The sequence below is a fragment of the Abramis brama genome, assembly GCF_963993115.1.
Source record: "Abramis brama genome assembly, chromosome: 12".
Lineage (NCBI taxonomy): Eukaryota > Metazoa > Chordata > Actinopteri > Cypriniformes > Leuciscidae > Abramis > Abramis brama.
The window spans coordinates 7,302,603-7,327,590 of record NC_139974.1 but is presented as its reverse complement, the minus strand read 5'-3'; the positions used below and the strand labels follow the sequence as shown (position 1 = coordinate 7,327,590).

General features: G+C 37.1%; 3 protein-coding genes across 4 annotated transcripts; 1 reads left to right on the top strand and 2 right to left on the bottom strand.

The window, feature by feature from the left end:
* Positions 1-4,582: 4,582 nt before the first annotated feature.
* On the bottom strand, positions 4,583-11,198 carry LOC311093382 (E3 ubiquitin-protein ligase TRIM39-like). The gene is made up of 4 exons (XM_084130734.1): positions 11,069-11,198; positions 7,486-7,725; positions 6,951-6,977; positions 4,583-6,795 (listed from the first exon to the last, which is right to left on the bottom strand). The coding sequence occupies exons 2-4, from the start codon at positions 7,721-7,723 to the stop codon at positions 6,251-6,253; spliced, it is 810 nt and encodes a 269-aa protein (XP_083986860.1). The 5' UTR covers positions 7,724-7,725; positions 11,069-11,198; the 3' UTR covers positions 4,583-6,250.
* A 1,765-nt stretch (positions 11,199-12,963) lies between these two features.
* meaf6 (MYST/Esa1-associated factor 6) lies at positions 12,964-18,637 on the bottom strand. 2 transcript variants are annotated; one of them, XM_084130721.1, is made up of 8 exons: positions 18,482-18,637; positions 17,775-17,890; positions 17,598-17,685; positions 17,462-17,507; positions 14,782-14,971; positions 13,886-13,915; positions 13,575-13,608; positions 12,964-13,395 (listed from the first exon to the last, which is right to left on the bottom strand). In XM_084130721.1, exons 1-8 carry the CDS (start codon positions 18,569-18,571, stop codon positions 13,381-13,383), a joined length of 609 nt encoding a protein of 202 aa, XP_083986847.1. In that variant the 5' UTR covers positions 18,572-18,637; the 3' UTR covers positions 12,964-13,380. The 2 variants fall into 2 exon arrangements, with proteins under 2 accessions (XP_083986847.1, XP_083986848.1); XM_084130722.1 differs by lacking the exon at positions 13,886-13,915 and having other exon boundaries at positions 18,482-18,636.
* A 1,471-nt stretch (positions 18,638-20,108) lies between these two features.
* Positions 20,109-23,337, top strand: stpg1 (sperm-tail PG-rich repeat containing 1; the record flags this gene model as incomplete). Its single annotated transcript, XM_084131408.1, has 8 exons — positions 20,109-20,139; positions 20,234-20,343; positions 20,459-20,557; positions 20,775-20,954; positions 21,342-21,453; positions 21,859-22,027; positions 22,937-23,127; positions 23,257-23,337. 8 exons carry the CDS (start codon positions 20,109-20,111, stop codon positions 23,328-23,330), a joined length of 966 nt encoding a protein of 321 aa, XP_083987534.1. The 3' UTR covers positions 23,331-23,337.
* Positions 23,338-24,988: the final 1,651 nt, after the last annotated feature.

Below are 24,988 nucleotides of genomic sequence, written 5' to 3'. Positions count from 1 at the left end.
CATTTCTCCAGTGTAACAATTCCATGCTGAGTCCAGAACACAACTGTACAGCACAAACGGTTTGCTGACAAATCCTGCAGTGTCCACATTTTTCCGGAGTTGAGAAACAGGAACTATAATCCCATATGAAAAAACCCTGAGTGGTTCATATACAGCAACCATATCTTCCTTACTTAAATCGGCCAGAATTACCTTCTGTGTTTCATGTAAGGCCAATATATGTCCTATACAAAATCAGACCGATTATGGCCACTTTCATACTAAATAGCACACATACAACTTTATAGGGAATTTTTGCGTTATATATGAATACTGTGAAAAGTATTCTATGAGTTTTACAAGACAAAAGTATGCAAAGGTGTATGGTATTAGTAGAAAATAACTGATATTCATATACAAATAATTTAAAGTTCTTATTTTGAATCATATGATAGTCAAATTAAAGTCATGTAGGATTTATACACATCTTGTGTTATTTGTTTGTTTCATACAGATTTCATGTTTTGATGACCAACATCACTTATAAGCAGTTGGCAAATTTGGAAATTGTACAGTGCAGAAACTGGTTCGAGGATGTACTGTCAAAATATCACTGACCTTTATGAGGACTGTTCATTTTCCTAAAGGATTTGAAAGAGCAGTTGAAAAGCATTGACATTGTAAGACCGTGTATTTACATTAATTGTGAACTGTCTTGGCCTGTTGTTTGTGAACAAATCATAACATATTATTGCAAATGAACAAAGTTGAGTCAAATATGTTTCTAGAACAGTGATTAAAATGTTGAAAATTGGCTGGAATATATTTTTGTATATGTGACAATATATATGTGGTGGTTCACTCTAAAAACTTTGAATATGATTTACACAATTTTTTTGGTGAAACATTTTTACACTTAAAATATTGATTAAATTTTAAAGCAGTGAAATCAATGACATCCACTTTATGAACTGAGAAAATGTAAAAAAAAAAGTAGATCTGAGTAACTGCATTTGGTACATTAACAAATAAAATTGAGTAGAAATAATTGGGGGAAAACATTTAAAAAACAATATTTATGAGTAATATTAACTGTTTTTATATATGAGTAATATTAACTTTTTTATTTCCTCTAAAACTTGGCCTTTATTGTCCATGAGTAGCCTAGCCTACAGCAATCCAGCATATTTTACTATTTTAACCCGTACAATATTACCTACATTTAAACTCTTGTAACAAACATTTTAAAAGTAAAAATTAAACATTTAAGCCTACACATTCAAGTAATTGAAGTGTAATCAACCGGTCTGTTGTATCCACGTATCAGCGCTGGTTCTCGTGCCGGAGACAGACTCGCGCTCTGCAGGGAACCTCTAACTGTTCACTCATAGCCGAAAGATGCTGCGACGCGACTGACTCCATTAACCTGCCAATAAACAAACAGTGCACAGTTCTGAGGACATTTTATCATCCAAATTAATTATATTCATTATCTTTAGGAACATAGTCTTTAAATTTTTTTATGCAAGGCGTACAATCACAAGAAAAGACAGGCACGACACTCATTTAACTTAGGTGAGTCAAATTGCGTCTCTGTATGTTCTTTCGCATTACATAAAATGATTTAAAGCACTGTAAAGATTATACAGATAAAATAAAACATACACAAACCTGAATTTCACAGAGGCACCAATTCTGCTACGCTGAGAAGAGAGAACTGTTCTGGACTGTAGAGAGTTCAAGCAGCCCGCGCTCAGTCAACCGTTGAGTTAATAGGCTTGTTCGACTTCATGCAGCTCTGCGCAGACCGATCGGCGGCTGACTTGAAGCAGTGCATGCCGGTTACATTTACATTTACATTTAGTCATTTAGCAGACGCTTTTATCCAAAGCGACTTACAAGTTAGGACTAGATTAAGCGAGTCATCATGAAGAGGCAAAAAACAAAAGCAACGCAAGAAGTGCTCAAGATACGAAGTTCAGGCATTATTCAGAGTAGCATAAGCCCAATAAGTGAGGTTTTAGAGGGAAAGGTGTTTTTTTTTTTTTTTTTTTTTTTTTATGAGGTTAAGTGCTCACGGAAGAGATGGGTTTTCAGCTGTCTTTTGAAGGTTGTCAGGGATTCTGTATTCCGGATGAGGGAGGGGAGAGCGTTCCACCAGCATGGAACTGTGAATGAGAATGTTCTGGACAGTGATTTTGTGGCTCTCTGTGATGGAACCACGAGACGTCGCTCGTTGACCGATCGTAGGCTTCTGGTAGGGATGTAGGCTCGTAGTAGTGAGTGAAAGTAGGAGGGAGCTGAGCCTGTGATAGATCTGTAAGCGAGCGTCAATGCCTTGAACTTGATGCGAGCAGCGAGAGGTAGCCAGTGCAGTGAGCAGAATAGAGGAGTGACGTGGGCCCTCTTGGGCTCGTTGAAGACAAGACGAGCTGCAGCATTCTGGATCATCTGTAGAGGTTTGGTTGCACATGATGGAAGTCCAGCCAGAAGAGCATTGCAGTAGTCAAGCCTAGAAATGACCAGGGCCTGGACGAGAAGTTGTGTTGCATGCTCAGTTAGGAAAGGCCTGATCTTCCTGATGTTGTGCAGTGCAAACCTGCATGATCGAGCTGTCTTTGAAATGTGATCTGTGAAGGTCAGCTGGTCATCAAACGTTACTCCCAGATTTCTGACCGACCTTGATGGGGTGATTGATGATGAATCTAGCTGGATAGTGAAGTCGTGCTGTAGAGACGGATTGGCAGGGAGGACGAGAAGCTCAGTTTTTGCCAGGTTAAGCTGCAGGTGATGTTCCTTCATCCATGTCGAGATGTCCGCCAGACAGCTTGAGATCCGTGCAGCTACTTTGGGATCATCTGGTTGAAATGAGAGGAAGAGCTGTGTGTCATCAGCATAGCAGTGGTAGGAGAAGCCGTGTGCTTGTATGATGTGTCCCAGTGATGTGGTGTAGATGGAGAAGAGGAGGGGACCAAGAACTGAACCCTGAGGAACACCTGTGGTCAGTTGATGAGATCTGGATACCTTGCCTCTCCATGCGACCCTGAAGGACCTACCTGTGAGATAGGACTCAAACCAGTGGAGTGAAGTTCCTGTGATGCCCAGTGATGAGAGGCTGGACAGAAGGATCTGATGATTCACAGTGTCGAAGGCAGCGGACAGATCCAGGAGAATGAGGACTGAAGGTTAGAAATTTTGTCCGACTTGATACAGCGCCGACGCCACGTGACTGTGACGTATGCCATCAAAGTACCGCGCGAGCAATTCGAGTAGCCGGAGAACTCAGCCAGCGCAGCTTCTCAAGAGTGGCTGCACGTGGGCTGATGACGACACAGCTGTTCCACGATTGGCCGGTGTGGTGAAGTTTCCGGTAACTCTATAGTGATGGGTCCGGGCTGAGGACCCAAGCAATCCGATTGGTTCAAAGCACGTTTTATGGGTAATCGCTTTAGTGCCTGGTTACAAACCATACAAAATCACTTTATTATAGAAGACGTTTGTACTACGTTATAACGAGTCATTAATGTATTTAATGTACTTAATCAATGTATTTTAAATTATACGTTTCATATACTAGTATTTAACCGAAGCTATAGATTGTGAAATTAAACATTTCTCGTTGTTAGTGTGTTTTTTAGTTAGCTTAGATAGTAGCATAGCATACAGGTAACGTTATCCGAAGATCGTGCTATGAGCTTTACCTGATATTACTGCACTGATACTGCCTTAATGTATCGCGAGAACAGATTTAGATCAGGCATACTACTGGCATACTAATTGGGTCCTCAGCCCGGACCCATCACTATAGAGTTACCGGATACTTCACCACACCGGATTCACCGCATGACAACGATCACGTGTGTTTCGTTGTTTATTTGAACACCTTTAGTTCCTCTAGAGCTCTCAAATCAGTTTATTATAACAGTGAACACTCTTGTCATGTCGTTGTCATGTTATATTGTGTCATGTTTATCAAATTAAAACTGCTTAAAAAACGTAGACTCCACTTCATTGATAGTAGCTTATGTTGAACTTTATTCTTGTTCAAACAGACGCTGTATAAAGCTGTACATAAAGTATTGAATGAAAATGTCTCTGAAACATCTGTGTATTATTTGGCAAATATTGCATTTATTTCACTGCAGCTGTGGTAAAGTATGCAAACACCACGTGAGCGGTCACTACGGGAACCAGAAAGTGTCCGACTTCACGTCTCCGTTTGCAGCTCCTCCCCGCCTGCACGCGCGCTCTCGACGATCGGTTGCATCCAGCCGCAGCCGATGTCGAACACACCTGTTGTCACGTCAGAGGGTGGGGGAGGTGTGCATTGTTTTAATTTAGTAAACTTAATCAATTTCTTATGTCTGTTAAATATTAATAATATTGATTTTATTGATTAAGTCATATTTGTGGTTTTTGAAACAGATCAGTTAATTATCCATTCTCAAATATTGTGATGGAAATTTCACAAATATATTAGCTATAAGTGTATTTTAAATAAATAATTGGTTAGTCAAATACTAAATTATTTTAGTGAAAAACTTCAAATATAACTGTAAATTTCAGACAAAATTTATTGTTGGATTTTTTTGTCAATTATTTTGGTAGGCTATGTTCAACTCAAACTATCAAGTAAATGATATTCTGAGATTTTTTTAAGTTAATAAAGTTAATTATTACTGTGATATTTACTAAGCCACTGAATTATTTCCAGAGTGTATGCATAAGAATCACTTCGACATTTAGGAACGTTTTATGTTTGTAGGTTAAGAATAGAACTGTTGGATACTAAACTTAGTAGGCCTACTGTGATAAAGCTTAGAGAAATTGTCACAAATGAAAATTAAATCTGGTGATGCAGGATTTAAAATGAAAACTATTGATATGTGAAATATGCAACTGTATGTAGAATACACTCTTAATAAATTTGTAATTAAAATGTGTGCTTGTGTGTGTAGTTTAAATGTTGTGTTTCATCTAAGGTTGATTATACAGTATATACCGGTAACCATGATTGACTATAGGCGTGGGCTTCACTTAGGACAAGATAAGAACAAGCATGAGTGAAGTACAGCCTTATACGGATTGGTAAACTGCACTGTGTTTTACACGTCCATGCTGGACATTCATATACATTTTATAAATACATCAAAAATACATTAATATTATGCCATTTATATATGTGTTTTTGCAGCATATATGTCCCTTACAATATTCTGTTGGAACATATAAGAATCATAGGTGTTTTTAGCAAACCTTTTCCATATGGGTCAGTACAGATAAAATGTTGTTGGGATAATTACGGTTTGCGTGGTTACACAGACGCTACAAAACAATTTCACCTTCACAATGCCTCCATTAATAATCCGTAATGCGCATGTGCCCGACGTCAGGCTTTTCGCGGGTTTGCGTTTTTTGAGTTTTGCGCAAAGACAACGGATAATCGTTTGCACCTTCGAACCTATTTCATGGAATGCGTTCTCGAGACACCAGGCATTGTTTTGTGCGGATGAGCGGTCAGAGTGCATTTAGGATTTTCCAGTTGTGTTAGCGGCCCCTAAGTTAATAACTAATGATCTTCGCAACGGAAGTGAATCAGTCAATCAAAACTAACTTTAGCTGGACAATAACTTTATCCTCCTAGAGCTGTTGTAAAGCCTAAACAATATGTTACGGTAATTTCCTATTATCTCTGTAAAGCTGCTTTGAAACAATTTATGTTGTTAAAAGCGCTATATAAATGAAGGTGACTTGACTTAACTTTCTTCATAAAGTAAACTTAAAAATATACTTGAACTTTATACTTAAATATATAGCCTACTTAATAAAATGAACTTGAAGTATACTTCAAGTGAGTCCTCCAACAGGATAATGACCAAAATATACATTAGTTTTCAATGAGCCCTGATCTGAATCCTATCAAACATAAATGGAAAGAGCTGAAACATCTAGAGAAGGCTGTTGACATGAGAAGAAGTCTGATTGAGAGCTACATAAATCACTTGTTTGTCGTTAAAGCTTGCTTGTGCAACAAAATATTAAGTTGTCCCCTCATTTTTGTCCATGTCATTTTCACTTGTTTTATTATTTAAAATATAATGTTGAATCAAATACAAAATGCAAAGTCAGAATTTTAATAAATGTACAATAAACAATGATGAATAGAAATTAGTTAGATGCAGCTGAGCAATAAAGAGAGACTAAATGAATGGGGATTGCACCGTGATAAGTGTCACAAATGGGGATGACAACTTATATTGGGGATGTAAATTCATCCATTATTGACAGGTGTGATGATAAGTGGGGTTGAATTTTGATTTCCACACTTAAGACACGGGCTAATATATGGACAGAGTTTACCAGTGAAAGACTGATCAGTGTAAGAGTAGATATGCGAGCCGGTCTCTGCATCATAAAAGGAGACTAGACCCTCCTCATAATCCACAAACACACCGACCCGCTGCGGCTTCACTCTCACAGAGATACTGACAGGGGGCCAAACACAGTTGATATATTTATTCCCATTCCTCAGAATCAAAGTCCACCATCTATTACTAGGACTTGGTGTGATCTCTCCCTTCCTATTTATGGATTCTTTGGCCACTCCTACATCCCAGTTAGTCTTTCCCTTCACCTGCACCTCAAAATAAAATCTCCCTGAGGAGAATCCCTTCTTTCCCATTGCAAATAAATATCCATCAAATCTCTGTGGTTTGTCTGGGAGTTTCTGTATAATGTCTCCATGTCTCACTTGTTTTCCATCATCAGACAGGATGAGTTCAGGATGAGCTGTATCAGGATCCAGAGTCACATCCACTGAGAAAACAGAGAATATGAATCACAAATTCACAATACAGATATTTAGCGATGATGTTTGTAATATGTAATCAGTGTTTAATCATACTGTCGGTCAGTGATGAAGCTGTGAGTATCTGAATGTAATCTAGTGTAGTGCAGACAGCACACTGTACCTGCATACTGCTGTATCCTCTTCAGTTCTGTAGAGACACATGACAATAAAACACCATCAGATCTCTGACATGCTCATGTGTGGAATTACATGCTTTAGGGTTTTATTAAATATTTGATATTAAATATATTCAACTATATTATATGTTAAATTAAATATTTTATGTGTGTTCATGTCCCCTTTCAAATTGGATTAGACTATTTAAGTTATATTAGGTTGAAGACACTCTTTAATTTAAGTGTTATTTTGAGTGCAGCTTTGAATTTGTGGGGTTTTTTTCATATTACAGACAGAACTCCTCTACACATGTAGAAAATGCACTTTTGGCCTTTTTTCTTCTTTGTATCTCTATAGGCTACTTGATGTTTGTGCTGCATCATGCTTTTGTCATGACTTTTGGAAAAACAACCGTATGATTACAAACAATTCGACATATGTTTTAAAAACCACATTTTCACAATAATGTGGTTCTTAAATAACAACAAATATTAAACTTTTATAGAATAGCATGAAATGTGTCATTCCTGTTGCAGTACCTTTTATTTTAAAATAATCTACAACTTCTCGGAGTGTGGTGTTAATCTTGAGATCAGGTCTGTGCTTGAATGTTTCTTTACAATATGGACAGTTGCAGGTCTGGCTGTTGTCCCAGCACTTATTTAGACAGGTCTTGCAGAAGTTGTGTCCACATGAAGTGCTGACTGGATCAGTGAACACGTCCAGACATATAGAGCACTGAAGCTCCTCAGTCAGTGGACCGCTGGAGGAAGACATCGCTGGAGAGAGAAATGAAGAAGATAAATCACCTGCACTAGTGTAAAGTCAAAATATTGTTGAGAGAATGTCCAGAATGTGCAGAGCTTAATTCTAAACAATGTGTGGCTATTTTCAAGATAAAATATAAGATAGATTTAAGTGGGTTATTGACTCACATGGAGGATCAGCTATGCCTATACTCCTTCTCCTTTCTCGTTTTTTTTTTTTTTTTTTTTTTTTTTTTGTTGTTGTTGTTGTTGATGGTGGGAAAGATTCTGCCTTTTTTCCCCACCTATTTACAGTCGGGGCGGCTGGCCAATAGAGGGCGCTAGGGCCGTTCATTTAATTCTACCTCACTTTAAAATAAGATTTAAAGGACAAGTTCGGTATTTTACACTTAAAGCCCTGTTTACAGATCGTTTCTGATGAAATAGAACGGTTAAGATTAAAATTTGGACACATGCTGCTGTCCCGAGAATTTTAGGTTTATTTCGCTTTCCCCCCCCCCACCTACAGAATGGCTGCATAGGTGCACTAGAATATATCCTTCCTAAAACGCATTAAACTTTCGTTTACAAAGAGATGAAACTCACCGAGTGGTCAGGGGTGTTCACTGATATGCTCATACAAAAATCGCTGCAAAATATGCTTTCCAACAGGTGTTTTACCATTCGTTGTAAAACTGTGGATCTATTTTTCCAAACGTGTCACACCCGTAGATTCTTCCGTTGAGAGCTTGAATAATAGACACTCCAGCCCAGTTGGTGGCGATAATGCATCTTTGCCAATTGCAAGCAAACCACTGGCATTTCATTGAATACACAGAAGAAGCAGAAGAAGAAGCGGCGGCGGAGTAATACCGTACCTCACACAGCTCTTTCAATAGTCAATGGAGTTGGACAAAAACTACGATAAAACCTGTTGGAATACATATTTTGCAGCGATTTTTGTATGAGCATATCAGTGAACACCCCTGACTACTCGGTCAGTTTCATCTCTTTGTAAACGAAAGTTTAATGCGTTTTAGGAAGGATATGTTCGAGTGCACCTATGCAGCCATTCTGTAGGTGTGGGGGGGGGGAAGCGAAATAAACCTAATTCTCCATTCTCGGGACAGCAGCATGTGTCAAAATTTTAATCTTAACCGTTCTATTTCATCAGAAACGATCTGTAAACAGGGCTTTAAGTGTAAAATACCGAACTTGTCCTTTAAACTGAGCATGCATTTCAATCCCTGTAAATACATGACATCCGATCAAATTACCTCATCTTTTGCGGTCAAAACTGTCTGCATTTAAGTAGTGTGTAGCAGGCTCATGCAGATTCCTGCCTTGGCAAATCGCGCTAGGCCTATTACCGTTCTCGACAATGTACCTTTGTAAAAGTAGGGATTTAGCACTTAGCATGAAGAACAAATATAGACACAGGCTGTGCATGGAGATTGATATAAGTTTCAAACTTTCTAAGATACAAAGACATACCCTGTGTGAGTTCCTGTGTTTAATGTTCACATTATATGAAGATCCACACGATTGCAAATGTGATATTGATTTAATTTTATACAACAGTTCAACAAACGAAATATTAATATTAAGTGATGTTCATTTTCAACACAGTTGTCAGTATTTTTTACAACAAAATAATAGCTCCAACGAAAGCCACAGCAGAACTGCAGCACACAGCAGTGTTTGTGAACGAATCTGCGGCTTTGAACGAATCATAAGAGTCAATGATTCAATGATTAATTCATAAATACAGCCACTTGCTTCGTTACTGAATGACTCGATGACACGCCACCTACTGGCGGTTTTAATTTAATATTTAAAAGCATCACTTCGTTTTTACCATCATTGCATATTTCTCTATTGAACCTTTTTTTTTAAAGCATTACTTATTTTATAAAGGTATTTGTAAAGGTAAAAATGCACTGGAAAAATCGATTTAAGGTGGCAAATATTGTCCCTTACTGAAAAAGGTGCCTAAAGAGTGGGGGTAGCCTACGCAGAATGATGTTAAAAGCCTCATGGGGTACAACTCTAAAAAGTTGGAGAACCACTGGGACTGGGTTAAGGAATAGAACAAAATAAACATCAACATCAAAGCACAATACACATACCAAGGGCAGAAAGTAGGCCTATATTCTTACAAATTTAGGTTAAAGATACAAACAAAGAGGGATTCGAACAAATAGCATATCAATAACAATGTAGAATTTACAGACTGTGAGCTGAAGAGTAATATTCAGATAAAAAAAATTGTTTTTGAAGGAGAGAAGGGTGGATGTTTGACGGATGTCTTGAGGAAGAGGATTCCACAACCTCGGAGCCACTACCCATTGAAACCGACTGAAAATGACACAGCCCCACCTAAGATATTTTTCACCAGCCGCCACTGCCTATTTATGCCTTTTCAAGGCAAAAGAAAACAATAACAGAATAATCTTAAACAGGAAATAATGTTTACATTAAAGGACAAGTACAGATAACCTTTCCCCCAAAATTAACATATATTTTGTATGTCCAAGAGACATTTATTCTCTTCATTTTGATTTAAGTGTGATATTTCAGCTGCAGTTTATTTCAAATGAAATAGTTTTAATACAATTGTGATACCATTTCAGCGCAGTAAACATTTTTTATAGAAGAAACGCTCCTTTCAAAACAGTGTGTATTCATAAAAAAAACGGAACATTTGCTGTATATATTAAATGCAAACAATATTAACATAAACTTCTTTTTAAAATATTTTCTGACAAAATGTCTTCCCACAAAATAAACTGATGTATTATTTCATCTTGTCAAGTGTGTCTGCAGTGTCATACTTTCTTCACTCTTCATAAAATGTTTGGCACATTTTGTGCACAAAACTGTGTAACCGGTTCAGCAGGTTTTTCTGTGTTTGTGTAAGTGTCATATATGCTTCCTGCTTCTTTGTCTTTATGTTGTGTGACAAAATTAAAGAAAGCCCAAACTTTGCTTCACAACCAATCAAATTACATATTTAAATACAATTCTGACACCATTTCAGTGCAGTAAACAATAACAGTAGTTGAGTGAGTATTTGACATGATTAAACCCTCAGGGAAGTTGCATAAACAACTATTATGTTAAGACTGTCTCATTAACTAAATCGCAGTTATTTAGGGGTTATCGGTCTTACTTTTCGGTATCAAATTAGACCAATCTACGTTTTCATGTAATTGACTTAAAAAAGTTCTGAACAGTCTTAAAGAAAAACATTTGATTAACTTGTAAGACAAGTCTTAGCAGGTTATGTTCAACTTTTGTTTGACATAAACCTAAACCAGTTCACTTCCAGTAGAAACCTGTTCAGCACAATCTCTCTTATATTTCTATCTCTTACCTGTAAGGATCAGATGTGTCCACAAGACTCTTTGAACGGATCAATAAATATTCTGTAGTTTAAAGAGGTTGATCGTTTCAGGAGTCCATATTGTTGTTGATCAAGTTTCACTTTCCCTGAATGTCTCTGAACTACAGTGATGTCAGAGCTCCTCCTGTATTCACACATTTACATTTGTCCCTGTATTCGGTGTGTTTGGTTCATGTGTGTCTGTTTGTATTGGGACTGATGTTTCTGTCAGGTCCTGAAGAAGAAAAATAGCAGACTAACAAAAGCTTGATTATTTGGTGATATCTGTGAAGAGTTTCCAGGACAAATACTGCTCAACTTAAAGATGTTTCATAAAGTCATAGAGATCATTAGTCAATCTGTTGCTCTTGTAAGAACTGATTTTCCTGCTAAAACAAAAGCTGAGATAAAATTCACCCTGCAATAAAACGCACCCTGGACAGAAGATCACAAAGAAAGAGCACAGGACATTGTCTTGTCCAAACTTATCTCCTTGTTTATATATGCATCCCCCCTCTCCCTCCTCAAGTCACTAAAAGTTCACTGAGATTGTCTATATATCACATATGATGTATCTTGTGAATCTATTGTTTTTCCTTTTCATGTTTGGTATCATTTTAAATGTCTCAGTGCGATTGGTAAAATGGTCTTAATTTCATTGCAGTCACTGGTATAATGAGAAATATTGAAACCTTGGGAGAATCCTGTTCTCCTCTCTGGGTGATGTCTCTTCAAGATATCTCCCCTCTCCCCCGAAACCAGGTGCTACCCTCTGGGGAACATGATTTGACCTAAAACAACTCTAAAAAATATTGGTATAACCCTTTTGTTCTGGTCTGGGTATTTAAGGATACGTGACAGCAGTCGGTGGGAACCTGTAACCAGGAAAAACACCCATACAGTGCTGTGTCAGTTTTTTCTCGTTGGAACAGAAACGATTGAAGGAAGTTGCAAGGAACGAACCAGGATCATCCCCCATACATTGGAACACACTCACACACCACTGCATGTCTCTGTCAGGAATGCATTGCTTACTTTTAGAGTCATCTTTGAGTAACTGATTTCATGTATTTATTATTTCTGAATTGGCTTTTAATCATTTACTTGTGTAATTGACATGATACATTTTTACCTGACAAATAAATGTTACATCTTGATTTATTCTGAAATCATTATTTTAGTTGATTATGAGGAGGCTGGTGCTACCGCAGCTCTGTGTCCAGGATAGGTCAAACTAAAGGCGCATATGAATGGAGCAGTAGGCACGTCATCTGAAGACCTTTTGATTTCTGTCTATCACTGATTTAGCAAGTTGTATGGAAGTGGCTAAAATAAACTCCACTTCTTTGTACGAGTGAGCAGTAGGCAACCGACTTTAGCGGTATTAGCAAACCCTGCATCCACTGACTAAAGTCAGAACTGACAAGTTTGTGTCCGTGAGATCCACCTAAACCCGGGGCGTGTGACTCTGTGTGGCATCAGGTCCATAATGAAAGAATAATTGAAAATATGGGAACTCAGAATAATCAAAGATCTAAATTAAATAAGAATCAATATTTTCTAATAAGAAACACAATCTAAATTTGATTATCATTTGAAATTGGAGTCAGATTAAGCGTAGAGCTAAACTCCGTCTTTGGGCCAATAGGTGGTCTTTACACTCTCATATCTGATTTTTATGGGATGGCTCTGAGAAACACTGCTATGATTTTACAAAATCCAAATTAAAAGGTTTATAATATCTCAAACAAAAGAAAGTAAAACGAGTTTCTTCGACATAAAGATTTATCTCAGTGTTTGAACAACTAGTATACATGGTTTTAAAACCATTTATCAAGATGCTTACACAGTCCAGTTTTTATTCAAGAATTGGCCACCAAACAACACACTGTCTCAGTTTTATTCAAAACAAGATGGTAAAAAAAACAAAAACTAAAAAATAATGACATGACCAATTTTTACATTAGCACTACACAAGTTTAACAAAAAAGTGATGGATATCCAAAAGCAAGAGGCAAAGGTTTGGATCCACTGATGCATCATCTATGTAACGTAATAAATAAAAAGATTCCAGCATTATGAGCAGTTCTGGAACCTCATTTTTGCAATATATATCATGCAATAACAGGATCTGAATCCAACAGACTATAATACACATGAGAGCTTCACTACAGTCAGGAAAGAAGCAAACACAAGTGGAGAAATGCAGGAGAAGATCCAGACGTTCTGGACCGGAGAGAATCAGGATTGACTGAAGAGGTTTGGTTTGTGTGAATGTCTGTGAGTGAGACTGAGGGGATCCGTTAGGCCGAGTAATCCTGCAGAATCACACAATTACACTCTATGAGCTAATATGTGTGAAATCTTCGACAATTCAAATTTACATAATTTTATTATGATCTGGCACATTCAAACTTTAGTTTATATAATATTATATTTAACAGCAAAATATTTTAAGTTATTTACATGTGTGCGAGATGAGCACATTTGAACTTACCGCTCTGGGTTTCTTGTTCATCTTCATGTCAAATCTGTAAGGAGAAAACAAATGAACTCCATCATGGTCAGATAAACTAGTGAACCCGTTTAAAACCCTGCATGCAACTAACTAAAAAACCCAACATGTCTATGAACTCCACAAGCATGCAGCTGAAAAATAAATGCAAAACCAAAACAAAACTGCAGCAACATCTGCGAATGATGAGGCAGAAGCAAGCATCACAGCATTCATCCACGCGACGTGGACGGCCCTACGCTAACGGACAGAAGACACACGACTGAGAAACAGGAAGTAAAATTGAGACTTACTCAAAGTCATAATCAAACATGCCAGAGGGGCTGAAGGGGGCAGCGTTAGGAAGGAAGAGAGCATCAGAGGTTAGTGCATTAGACGACCAGCACATCAATCCCACAGTGGACTAGATAGGGTGTCAACACTTGGGTTTATATGTAGACACTAAAGCATCCTCTATAGGGCATCAGTGAATATCAGACCCTAACTAGTGCTCATCTTATTGAATGGGAAACGATCCTGGATGCAAACTTCATCTGCTCCGAGGCAAACCACACATAACAAAAACAAGATTCACCATCATTTTTGTGGCTTAATGATAGGATTATATCAGCAAATGGATTTTGTACAACAATAAAGACAAATTGGAAAGGGTCTGAAAATAGTTAATATATTAGACCCAGTTAATATCAAACCTTCCAATCCATAGTAATTTTTCATAAAACATCTCAGTGAGATGTTGAAAACTAGCTCCTCAAAATCTTCCTTCTGTCCATCTAATACAAACACAGATTCAAACGGTTTCATTCGAGTGTTTCATTCTTTAATCAAACTGGCCTCTTATAGGTCTGAACTGGACCAAAACAGCATTAGATAAACATTAGGACTGAGTAAGAGTCTTTAGGGCAAATCCATAAGAGAGGAAAGAACAAATATAAAAGAACAGAAAGGAAAGAACAAAAATGAAACTGAAGTAACTCCTCCCGTTTGGGAAAAGAGGCGTGGCAATCATAATCATCTATTAATATGTCAATTTATAACTGCTCCCACATCCACTCAGAGGAGTCCACAGGACATTACATCAAATATTTCACAGCCTGTTCTGAAATAGCACTGGATCAGCTGGAATGAGGTCATAAATAAATAACCATCTTATATCCTGGACCCCAAGGGCATGCTGGAGATCAGGTACCTGTGTCTGTTCTTGTTCTTGCGTTTCTTGTGGCTGTTGTGGTGGCTTCCAGAGGAAGACGAAGCGGCTTTCTGGGGTTTCAGGTCCTGTAAGGCTCCATCTGCCTCCTCTGTGTCTTCCTGGCTGGGTTCATTTTCCTGGTTCTGGAGGTCCGGGGACGTGTCGCTCTCTGTCCCGCTGCCTGGCTCGCCTATAGGAGCAGAGGAAAAGGAAAGTTAACACACATAAAGTGATTAACACATCAGGCCACTAAATACACAATCAAAGTAACTTACAATTCTTGCAAAACAATCGTCAAATTGGCTGTTTCTCTTAAAGGTACACTATGTAACTTTTTTTTTTCTCAATACATCATCAATCCTTCTTCCAAAAAGTGATTTTGTCTTACCCTACTAAACATGTTGTAAGTGTTTATATTTTAGACCTGAAGGGATGTTTTTTTGCGTGGCCAAATTGCATTGATTGAGTGTCTCGTCATATCCGTAAATCAAGAAAAGTTGCTCCGGCTACTTTGACGCGTGTCTGGTGTGGGAGTGGCATAGATTAGTTTTCACAACGAGCGAGAAAGGTTGACATGAAGCAGCGAAATCTCAAACATCTGAGAATCTGCTGGCAAAAAGAGAACATGACAGATCTCGTAATAAAACAAGAATCAACATCGGCTTGGCTTTTCGGAGATGCCGAGAACTGATTTAAATTGTTGTAAAGGCGATGTGGAGATGGTGTTTTAATTACTCAACAGGTGAGTGAGGTATTTTATTGAACAGATAAATTGTCATATGTAGCTCTTTAACAGAGTTGATTGTAAAGCATTATCTATTGTGAAGGGTCATGTCATTATGGTTGTTGTAGCGTAGTGCTGGAATTTATTTTCAAGGAAGTACCGTGTCTATTAACGGGTAAAGCTACAGTAATGTCTTCAGCTTGTCAGCTTGAGATCCTTTCCTTCTAAACTGGTTATAATTCTTAAGACTGGTAGTGAATGTTTTATGAGCAGTAGAATATCCATATTCATCCGCACCATCACGCAGAGCCGAAGCACAACCAAAACAATGTTCTTCAGCAAAATGCATGCAGATTTGTTTTTTATTTAACCAAAAGTTCCATTGTGTACCTTTAGGTGTGTTCGACGTAAAATGAGACAGAGATAGCTGCAGGTCAGAGTAATGGTGTGAAAAGAGTTGTGTTCGACTTGAAGTGGCGCTGTGAAGACCTATCGGTGTATGACATCAAAGCACTGCGAGAGCAATTCAAAACCATACAGAGCCGTCTGCTCTCGTGGTACTTTGATGTCAGACACCGATCGGTCTTCACAGCGCCACTTCAAGTCCAACACAACTTTTAACTTGGTGAGCTGCCAACCTAGACAGCATTTCTGGACTTCACATGCACATTCTGGATTAGTGTTGTCAAAAGACCCGGTACTTCGGTACCAAGTCGGTACTATTTTTTTTTTAAACGTCACGGTACCAGGTTTTCTCAAACCCGGTACTTGATGCGCGTGCATGCCCGAAGCGCGTGCAGTTGCGTCCTCTTCATAAAAGCGCTGATGGCGATCGGCGGTGCTGCTGCTGATGTGGTGCTGATGTTTTTACGCGTGCAGATACGTTATTTCAAATGGCACGCGGCAAGCACGCTCATAATAGAAGCGGCGCGCTCGCTTTTCCATGCGCGTTCATGGATGCATAGCAACGACAGACGCCACGGGAGTACAAACGCTTGTGCGAACTGCGCTCTCCATGACGACGAGGAAGTGTGACATAGGCCTATTAATTGATTTCTAGCCCTTGCATTAGCTTTACTACTAGATATATTTATGGAGATGAGAAATAAAAAGCCGTCATTAATATCAGTCCGTCAGAAAAGCAGTTCTAGTCTTATTCTTGGCTGGATAACTCTTAGCAGGTTTAAAAAGCCCTTTTAAAGTTAAATATGAATACAGTTTTGGATTAAATAAAAGTATAGTCAAGTCAAATAAAACATATTTTATCTCCTGTATAGTTTGGTAATGCTACAATAAGATACCATTCATTAACATCACTTAATGCGTTATCTAACATAACACATTGAGTGAACAATATATTTTTACAACATTAATTAATGTTTGTGAATGTTATTTAATACAATCACTTGATTGGTCATGTTTGTTCACTTCATTCATTGTGCATTAAATAATGTTAACAGAAATAATGTTAACTTTTGATTTTAAAAATGTATTTTTAAATTAACCCCTAAAGGAGAATAATTGCGACAGTATATAACTAGGCTATTGTTTTTTTGTTAGGTCATTTTATCTAATGTTATCTAACAAATGGAATCTTATTGTAAAGTGTTTTTAATACTACAGTTTCCATCTTTGTAACTGTGATATACACTTTAATACAATTATGTAAATTTAATCTAAATTAAGCTTTGGTACCGAAATTGGTACCGAGAACCGTGGATTTTCACTGGTATCGGTACCGAATACTGAAATTTTGGTACCGTGACAACACTATTCTGGATGTTCATTTGACGATAACTAAAAATTCTGCCTAGGTAGACGATGAGCCTATGAGGGAGGGTAATCCCTACACAGACAGCTCACTAGGTTTTAAAGCACAGTCGATTTAACAATAAATGAAGAAACATGATTAACTGAAATTTCTTGCAAACACAAGAAGTTTGAGATTCTACGCACGTTTTTCATTCATATGATCAGGAATCCCTCCAAGAGCACAAACAGCCTGTAAGACAATTCACACAAAAATAAAGTTCTTAATTATTGTTTAATAGCTTTGTTATTATTTCCTATTATATATTTCTAAAATACTGACCGCCACTGATGTGACAGAGGACTTGCTGAAAAGACGTTCTGCTTCCTTGAACTTCCTGTTCCTCCGATCAGTCTTGCTGTTGGAATTCCTAAAGCAGAAGAAAGCTGATGCTGACCTGGATGACTTTAAGATTTATAGTATACATCATTAAACCACATGTCGTCACTTTACACTCACTTTTGATTGGTCAGATATCGGTCCCATCCTCGAATGATGTTCCCATACATCTGAGTGTCCTCCAGGTAACTGCCTTCAAATGCATAAATCTGTCTTTCCAGATTCACCAGAGTCTCCTGATAAAAATACATGCAACATCTGTAAAGTATATATATACTCTGTACATACTGTTCATTTAAACATAAAGCTAAAAAACGAAGTCAAGCCAAATTGCCGTTAAAAATAATTGTAGCTGCAGCTGTCAATCATACATGGCCTACATATGATCACATCGTCGTAATAATATTAATTTCACTGTGCAGTTCTACGTTCTCCACTCATTTTTGAAACTGTACAAAGTAAACCTCAAGCTATGCACAAGTGGCAGGTCTTTAATGTTGTGTATGCTGTATGTTGTGCATCAGGAGGCGCCATAACAAAAGCGGCTAACACAGTTAGCATGTTTACATAAATATACAAGATATACAGCAGTTATTGGAAGAGTCATTTTGATACATGTAGTACAAATATGATAATCTAAGACTATCTGATTATAAAATACAAACACACATGCATTAATTTTAAATAATGTATATGTACAAGTCTATTTCAGTCTCGCGTTAGCATGCTTATCACAGATACGGGTATTCCAGTCAATATACGCATTATTTTGTGCCGGGTCAAGATGGATTTAGGTCTTTTGGATATTTAGAAACGTGTATAATTACCGCAAGCTCTTGCTTTCTCTTGACCAGCTCGGAAAGCTCGCGGCGGGTATCGGGGATCTGCGGTGGAGTCGCTTTGGCGTGCATCGCCATGATGGAACTGAACTGCTCAATGACCGAGAGAGGAGCTGATGCGGATCATTCGACTGCAGTACTGCACATGTCCTCCAGTCCGACAGGGGACGCTCGCACTGCTCCACAGGAGATTTCGAATCGAATAAGTATTTATTTAAAAAAAAAAAAAAAAATCAAGAAAGAAAAATTACAACAGTGCAAACACGAATCTCTTATAAATCTAGAACATTTCCAACAATTTACAAGTTAAGCAAGTAAAATCATTCTTGTACAATCATAGGACAAAAATGAAAAGAACGAAACAAAGAGAGAGATAAACAGTAAACAGATATTAATCATGGTACATGGAAGATCTCATCATATTTCTTCAAAAAAATAAGTACATTTTCTATTGTCAATTATTCTTAGTGATTTGATTAAATGTTCTACTTTACATTTGTGGAAAAAAAAAAAAAACTTTGCCACAAGAATAAGAAAGTTAACAGTAGATTCTAAAGATTTGTTTGGGTTTTCAAAAAGACGAAAACTGAGCGAGTATTCCTCCAAACCTCTATGCTCCAGCTGTAACGGGATCTTGGATTTATTGATTTTTAAAAATAGCAGTTTTCGATTCATATCATAAGGTATGTGAAGACGTTTGTTTTCTGTTGTCATTATTTGGGCCTTTCGGTTTGGGTACGATCAGTTTTATGCCAGGGAAATATAATAATAATATTCTGACGGTGGGTGTATACAATATAAGCCCATATCCATTTGTGTCAATCAATGTCAATTACAATATCTAAGAAATAACATTTATCAGATTTTAATACTCATTGAGATTACATAAGTAGGCGTTTCCATGTGACGTATCCTCTTTGACCAATGAAACACGGACACTAACGGATAAGCCACGCCTTCGTAATATTTTATGTTTGCGTTCTTTTTCGTTCTAGCCAATATGATATTTCTATGCCTTCAACTAAATAACATGGAGCTCGTGTGCGCCCCGCATAACAAGATATCGCGCTTTTTCCTCCCGCTTTTTTTACTTTCCCGTTATTTTATCCAGTAGCCACCAAGCGGCGCCAGAGTATTTGTTATAAAAGTAACTAGCCTTGCGTTTACTAATGTAAAAGCATGCCTTTGGCATAAGATTTAGAGAGGACAATGGAACGAAAGGAAAAAAAACTAGCATATTAATAAAACATTTAATTAATTTCAATATCCTTTTAAACCTAATGGGTCGTAAAATTGTAGAATTTTATAAATCATTTAAAATAGTTTACTTTTTTTTTATTTTTAGATAGTTTTGTGTATTTGTTTTGTTTGTAATGCGTTTGCCAAACTATTTTTCTGAACCCGCAGCGTGACGTTTACATGTTGCCATGGCGACAAAGAGTATCCGACCGAAACTCTTGAGCGAGTTCACCTACAACAGCATAAAAACACGAGCACAGGCAGTTCTCTCGATGTTTAAACTGACTGGTCATTATTAAATAAAGACTTTTCTTCTGTTTATCTTTTTCTTTCTCCCTCTACACATAGAGAACTGCATGATCAGGGAAAAGAAGGCATGGGTAAACTACACAAAGGACTGAATGAATGTGAGTAATTTACCTCTAGTGTAATTAAATCTGCTTAATAGTTTTTATTTTCCTGTATTTATTCTTATTCACAGTCATGTATCTGTTTCTATAGTAGGTCAGCGGTGTGCTTCCTCCATTCCTACTAAGTACCAGACAGTCATCATCAGTAATGAAGAGAAGAAAGGCTTTTCTTCACAGACAAAGAGGTTTCAGGATCACCTGGTGAGTTTCATAAGTAATCCAACTCGCCCACATTCAATAAAAAATTCAATTCAATTAAAATATCACTATCACTGTCTGTCTGTCTGTCTGTCTGTCTGTCTGTCTATCATTTCAGAATGAGAACCCAGGTCCTGGTTCATATGTCTCACACACAGCTGTTGAGGGATGCAGTCCTTCATTCTCTAAAAGAGGAACGGGCAGCTTTGCGTCAAAAGTGAGACCCTGATCATCAGACACTTTAATTACTGATTTATCTTACATTAATCAATGCATGTGGAGTCTGTTTTATCATTATGTAAGGTCTTAAATCTTAAAAATTCAAAACATACTTTCATTTTTAGACATTAGGCATTTTATATTGTTAAATAGGTTCATTCCTTGCAGCTCACTGAAATATGACATAAATATAACGACTGTTTTTGCATCTCAAGGCTGGCCGTGTGCCCCGTAGCTTTCCGAAGTTATGCCCAGGGCCTGATGCTTATAACCTCCAGACGTCTCTTCTTTACAAGCACGATTTTAACAGAGGAGAATCCAGAACTTTCCGTCTGCCTCTTGCAGTAAAGAGGGAAACGCAAAAGAGTGAAAGTCCTGCACCAAATCAATATGATGTACGTATGTAGTATCATTGATTACAGTAAATATGAGTTTAGCAAGTACTCCAGTCTTCAGTCACATGATCCTTCAGAAATCATTCTAATATGCTGATTTACTGCTCAAGAAACATTTATTATTATTATCAATGTTAAAAACAGTTGTGCTGGTTCATATTTTTGTGGAAACCATGATGCATTTTTTTCAGGATTCTTTAATGACTAGAAAGTTCAAAAGAACAGCATTTATTTGGAATAGAATCTTTTGTAACTTTTTAAACGTCTTTGCAGTGACTTTTGATCAATTTAATGCGTCCTTGCTAAATAAAAATATGAAATTATTTAAAATATTACTGTCTCTAAACTTTTGAATTGAAATGTATGATTTATTTAATTTTCTGTCAGGTGTCTTATGATATTGTGAACAGAGATTCAACCGTTTCGGCTCAATGTGCATTTCGCTCCAAAACCAGACGTAGTGTTACTTTAATGGACAACTTTAAAGGACCGTCTCCCTGTGAGTAACTCACATATTTGACCAGTTTTAGAATAATTAAGTTAGAGGTGCAATCCAAACTGCTAAAATTGTCAACACTTCATTAATTAACAATAATTAAAAACATCATTATATTTGAAAGCATATGAATATTGATGAGTGTTGCCGGCTTTTCAAGGGTGTGAATGTTCCTTTGCATGTGCATGTAATTACAGTTGGAATTATGGGTTGTATTTTAAATTCAGTAGTGAAATGAGGTATAGTATTAATTGGAAAAGAAGAGAAATGCTCTGCTGTAATCACAATCAAATATTGTAATGCTATTAATCTATTTATTCATATGTTCATGTTTAAAGCTATCTACTGCCAAACATACGAAAGATATTACAGATTATGAATCTTTCCATCTCTATCCTTGTTCTGAAGGCCACTATAAAGTGAGTGATGCTTTGGTCCAGAAGACTCCTCTAGTTCCTGTCTCCTGTTTTAAATCCACCACCGCCCGGATCCAGCCGCCAGTGAGAAACAACATCCCCGGTCCCGGGACATACAACCCCTATCAACCACCAGAACCCGTGAAGAGAACCGTTCTGCCGTAAGTGTTCAGTCACAACTGGACTGCAATAAACTTAAACCAATCAAATACATTTTGTTTCATGCTCTTAAAGGGACAGTTCCCCTAAAAATGTAAATCCTGTAATCATTTACTCACCCTCATTTGTTCATAGCCTGTGTGAATTTCTTTGTTCTGCTGAACACAAAAGAAAATATTTGCTAACACTTTAGTATGGAGAACACATATTCACTATTAACTATGACTTTTGCCTCAATAAACTCCTAATTTACTGCTTAATAGTTAGTACGGTAGTTTTTGTAGAGTCATGGAGTAAGGTCATGCAGAATAAGGCATTAATATGTGCTTTATATAAACAATCAATATCCTAGTATCATGCATGCTAATTAGCAACTAGTTAATAGTGAGAATTGAACCCTAAAATAAAGTGTTACCAGAAATGTTGAAAGATGTCAGTAACCAAATGGTTGATGGACCCCATTGACTTCCATGTGTTTTTTCCCCCAAACTATAGAATTCAATGGGGTCCATCAACTGTTTAGTTACTGATAATCTTCAAAATAACTTCTTTTGTGTTCAACAGAAGAAAGAAATTCATACAGGTTTGGAACAACTTGAGTATGAGTAAATGATGAGAGAATTTTCATATTTGGGTGAACTATCCCTTTAAGAGCAATAATGCTCTGGTGGAACGTCTACTATAAAAGAATGACTTTTTGGCCGTTTAAATATTGCTTGCAAAGAATTTCATCAGAATACACAGCTACTTTTGAAAATATTTGACATATCACAGCTGCTTTTATCATTATCTAGTTTTCAAAAGCCGTATAAAGATAATCATGATATCTCAGATGTCTCATCATTCTTCACACTGGATTAAGCTGTTTTATGTTTGTCACATAAAATGATCAAAGTTGTATCGCTGTGCAGAAGGAGACACTACTTAGGATTGTCAGCACCACCTCTGATACCCGCCAAAGACCCACCCTTCCCCGGCCCGGGACACTATGACATAGTGAACAACAATCCTCCAGCCAAACACCTTGTGTCCAGCGCCGCCTTCCTGTCTGGAACAAGCAGGTGGATAGTGGAGGACAAAGGACAGGACATACCTGGTCCAGGTAACACTTACATCATCTCTGCTTCATTGAAAAATCAGGCTTTTACTTCATTTAGCTGGAGTTGGCTAAAGAGTTTAAACTTTTGATCATGGAACGATGTACTGAATATCCTAAATTTCCTCCTCCCAGGTTTCTATGAACCCACAGTCCTTTCAAAGCCATCCTTCTTGTATAATCATGCAAAAATATGGATTCCTGCTTAAACAGCCGTAGTAAAAAATTTACTTATGGATTTGAAGTATTTATGTGCTCTTATTTCATAAAATGTCAGCCACAGTAAGATTATTTTTTCTTTTTGTTTTATCTTATTGTGAATTATTATATCAAATTTTTACTATGACAGGTTAAGGACTTTTCTAAATGTGTATCACTTTAATAAAACCATGTCTAGTAGCTTTTGAACTTCTAGCAGACATGTCTCGAGTGATCTGAACGAATCAAAGCATTCTCCGAAGCGCAGAGCTGCTCTCTCGGTCTGACTCACGTCTGAACAGCTGAGCTCCAAACCCTTGATCCCTCAGCAGCTGATCCTGGACCTGCTGGACGGTGACCATGATGATGAGGGATGTGCTTCAGCTGATCCTGGGTCAGTGGTGTAATGAGCAGCTGTTGTGGGACTAGAGGAGGGTGTGGAGGTCTGTGCTCATCTGAACAATGCCAAAATCTATGAGGGGATTTCAGACGCTCATGACTTGAAAATATCCTCTGTCGCTTCAGGGAATGACCTCTGCGCAAGGTCAACATGATGCAGAAAATGATTCATCAGGGCTGTTTATTTTCTGTTTGATACCTTTTTTAGATTATGATGTCACAATTTATAAGATTATTCGATTATGATTTTGCTATGTATTATTGACAACATGCTAATATACACTAAGAACTTCAATGTTTTTGAAAGGTCTCGTCTGCTCACCAAGGCTGCAATTATTTTCTTTTTAAATACAGTAAAAACAGTAATATTGTGAAATATTATTACAATTTAAAAGAAGTGTTTTCTAAGTTAATAAAATGTAAAATGTAATTTATTCCTGTGATCAAAGCTGAATTTTCAGCATCATTACTCATCTTCAGTGTCACATGATCCTTCAGAAATCATTCTAATATGATGATTTCATATTTTGATCAATGTTAAAAGCTGCTTAATATTTTTTGTGAAAACTGAGATCATTTTTTCAGGATTCTTTTATGAATAGAAAGTTCAAAAGAATAGCATTTATTTGAAACATAATTTTTTTGTAACATTATAAATGTCTTTACTGTAACTTTTATCAATTTTAATGTGTCCTTGCTGAATAAAAGCATTCATTTCTTTAAAAAAAGAAAAAAATCTTACTGACCTCAAACTTTTAATGGTAGTCTATATACTAATGTTTCTTTTAATGATAATTAAGAATACATATACTATAAATCTTCCATTTTGTAAGCTTTAAAATAAGATCTACAGTATTGAGGTCTTTTTAACTGTGTTGAATTTGCATTATTTATTTAGTTACATTTAGGGCTGTATTTAGACATTTCATTTCTGAAATTTGAAATTGTGTGTTTTTTCCCTGTACATATTTGTTATAGGTGGTTGCCAGGTCATTGCTATGCGGTTGCTAATGTGTTCTGAGTGATGTTGAGTGTGATGCTCTTCAGTAGAACCACCCTCAAGTCTAACTCCTGTCCCTCCCTTAATGTAAGATGCAGAACAAGTTTCTCACTGAATTTGAATTCTTAGGGTTACTGGTTTTACATGCTTTCAGTCTTTAACAATACCATGAGTACAGGGGCCAGTTGCATAAACATAGCTATTGTGTCAAGACTGTGTCTTAAGTACTAGTATGACCAACTAGTGGTTAGTCAAGGGGCAATCAGTCTT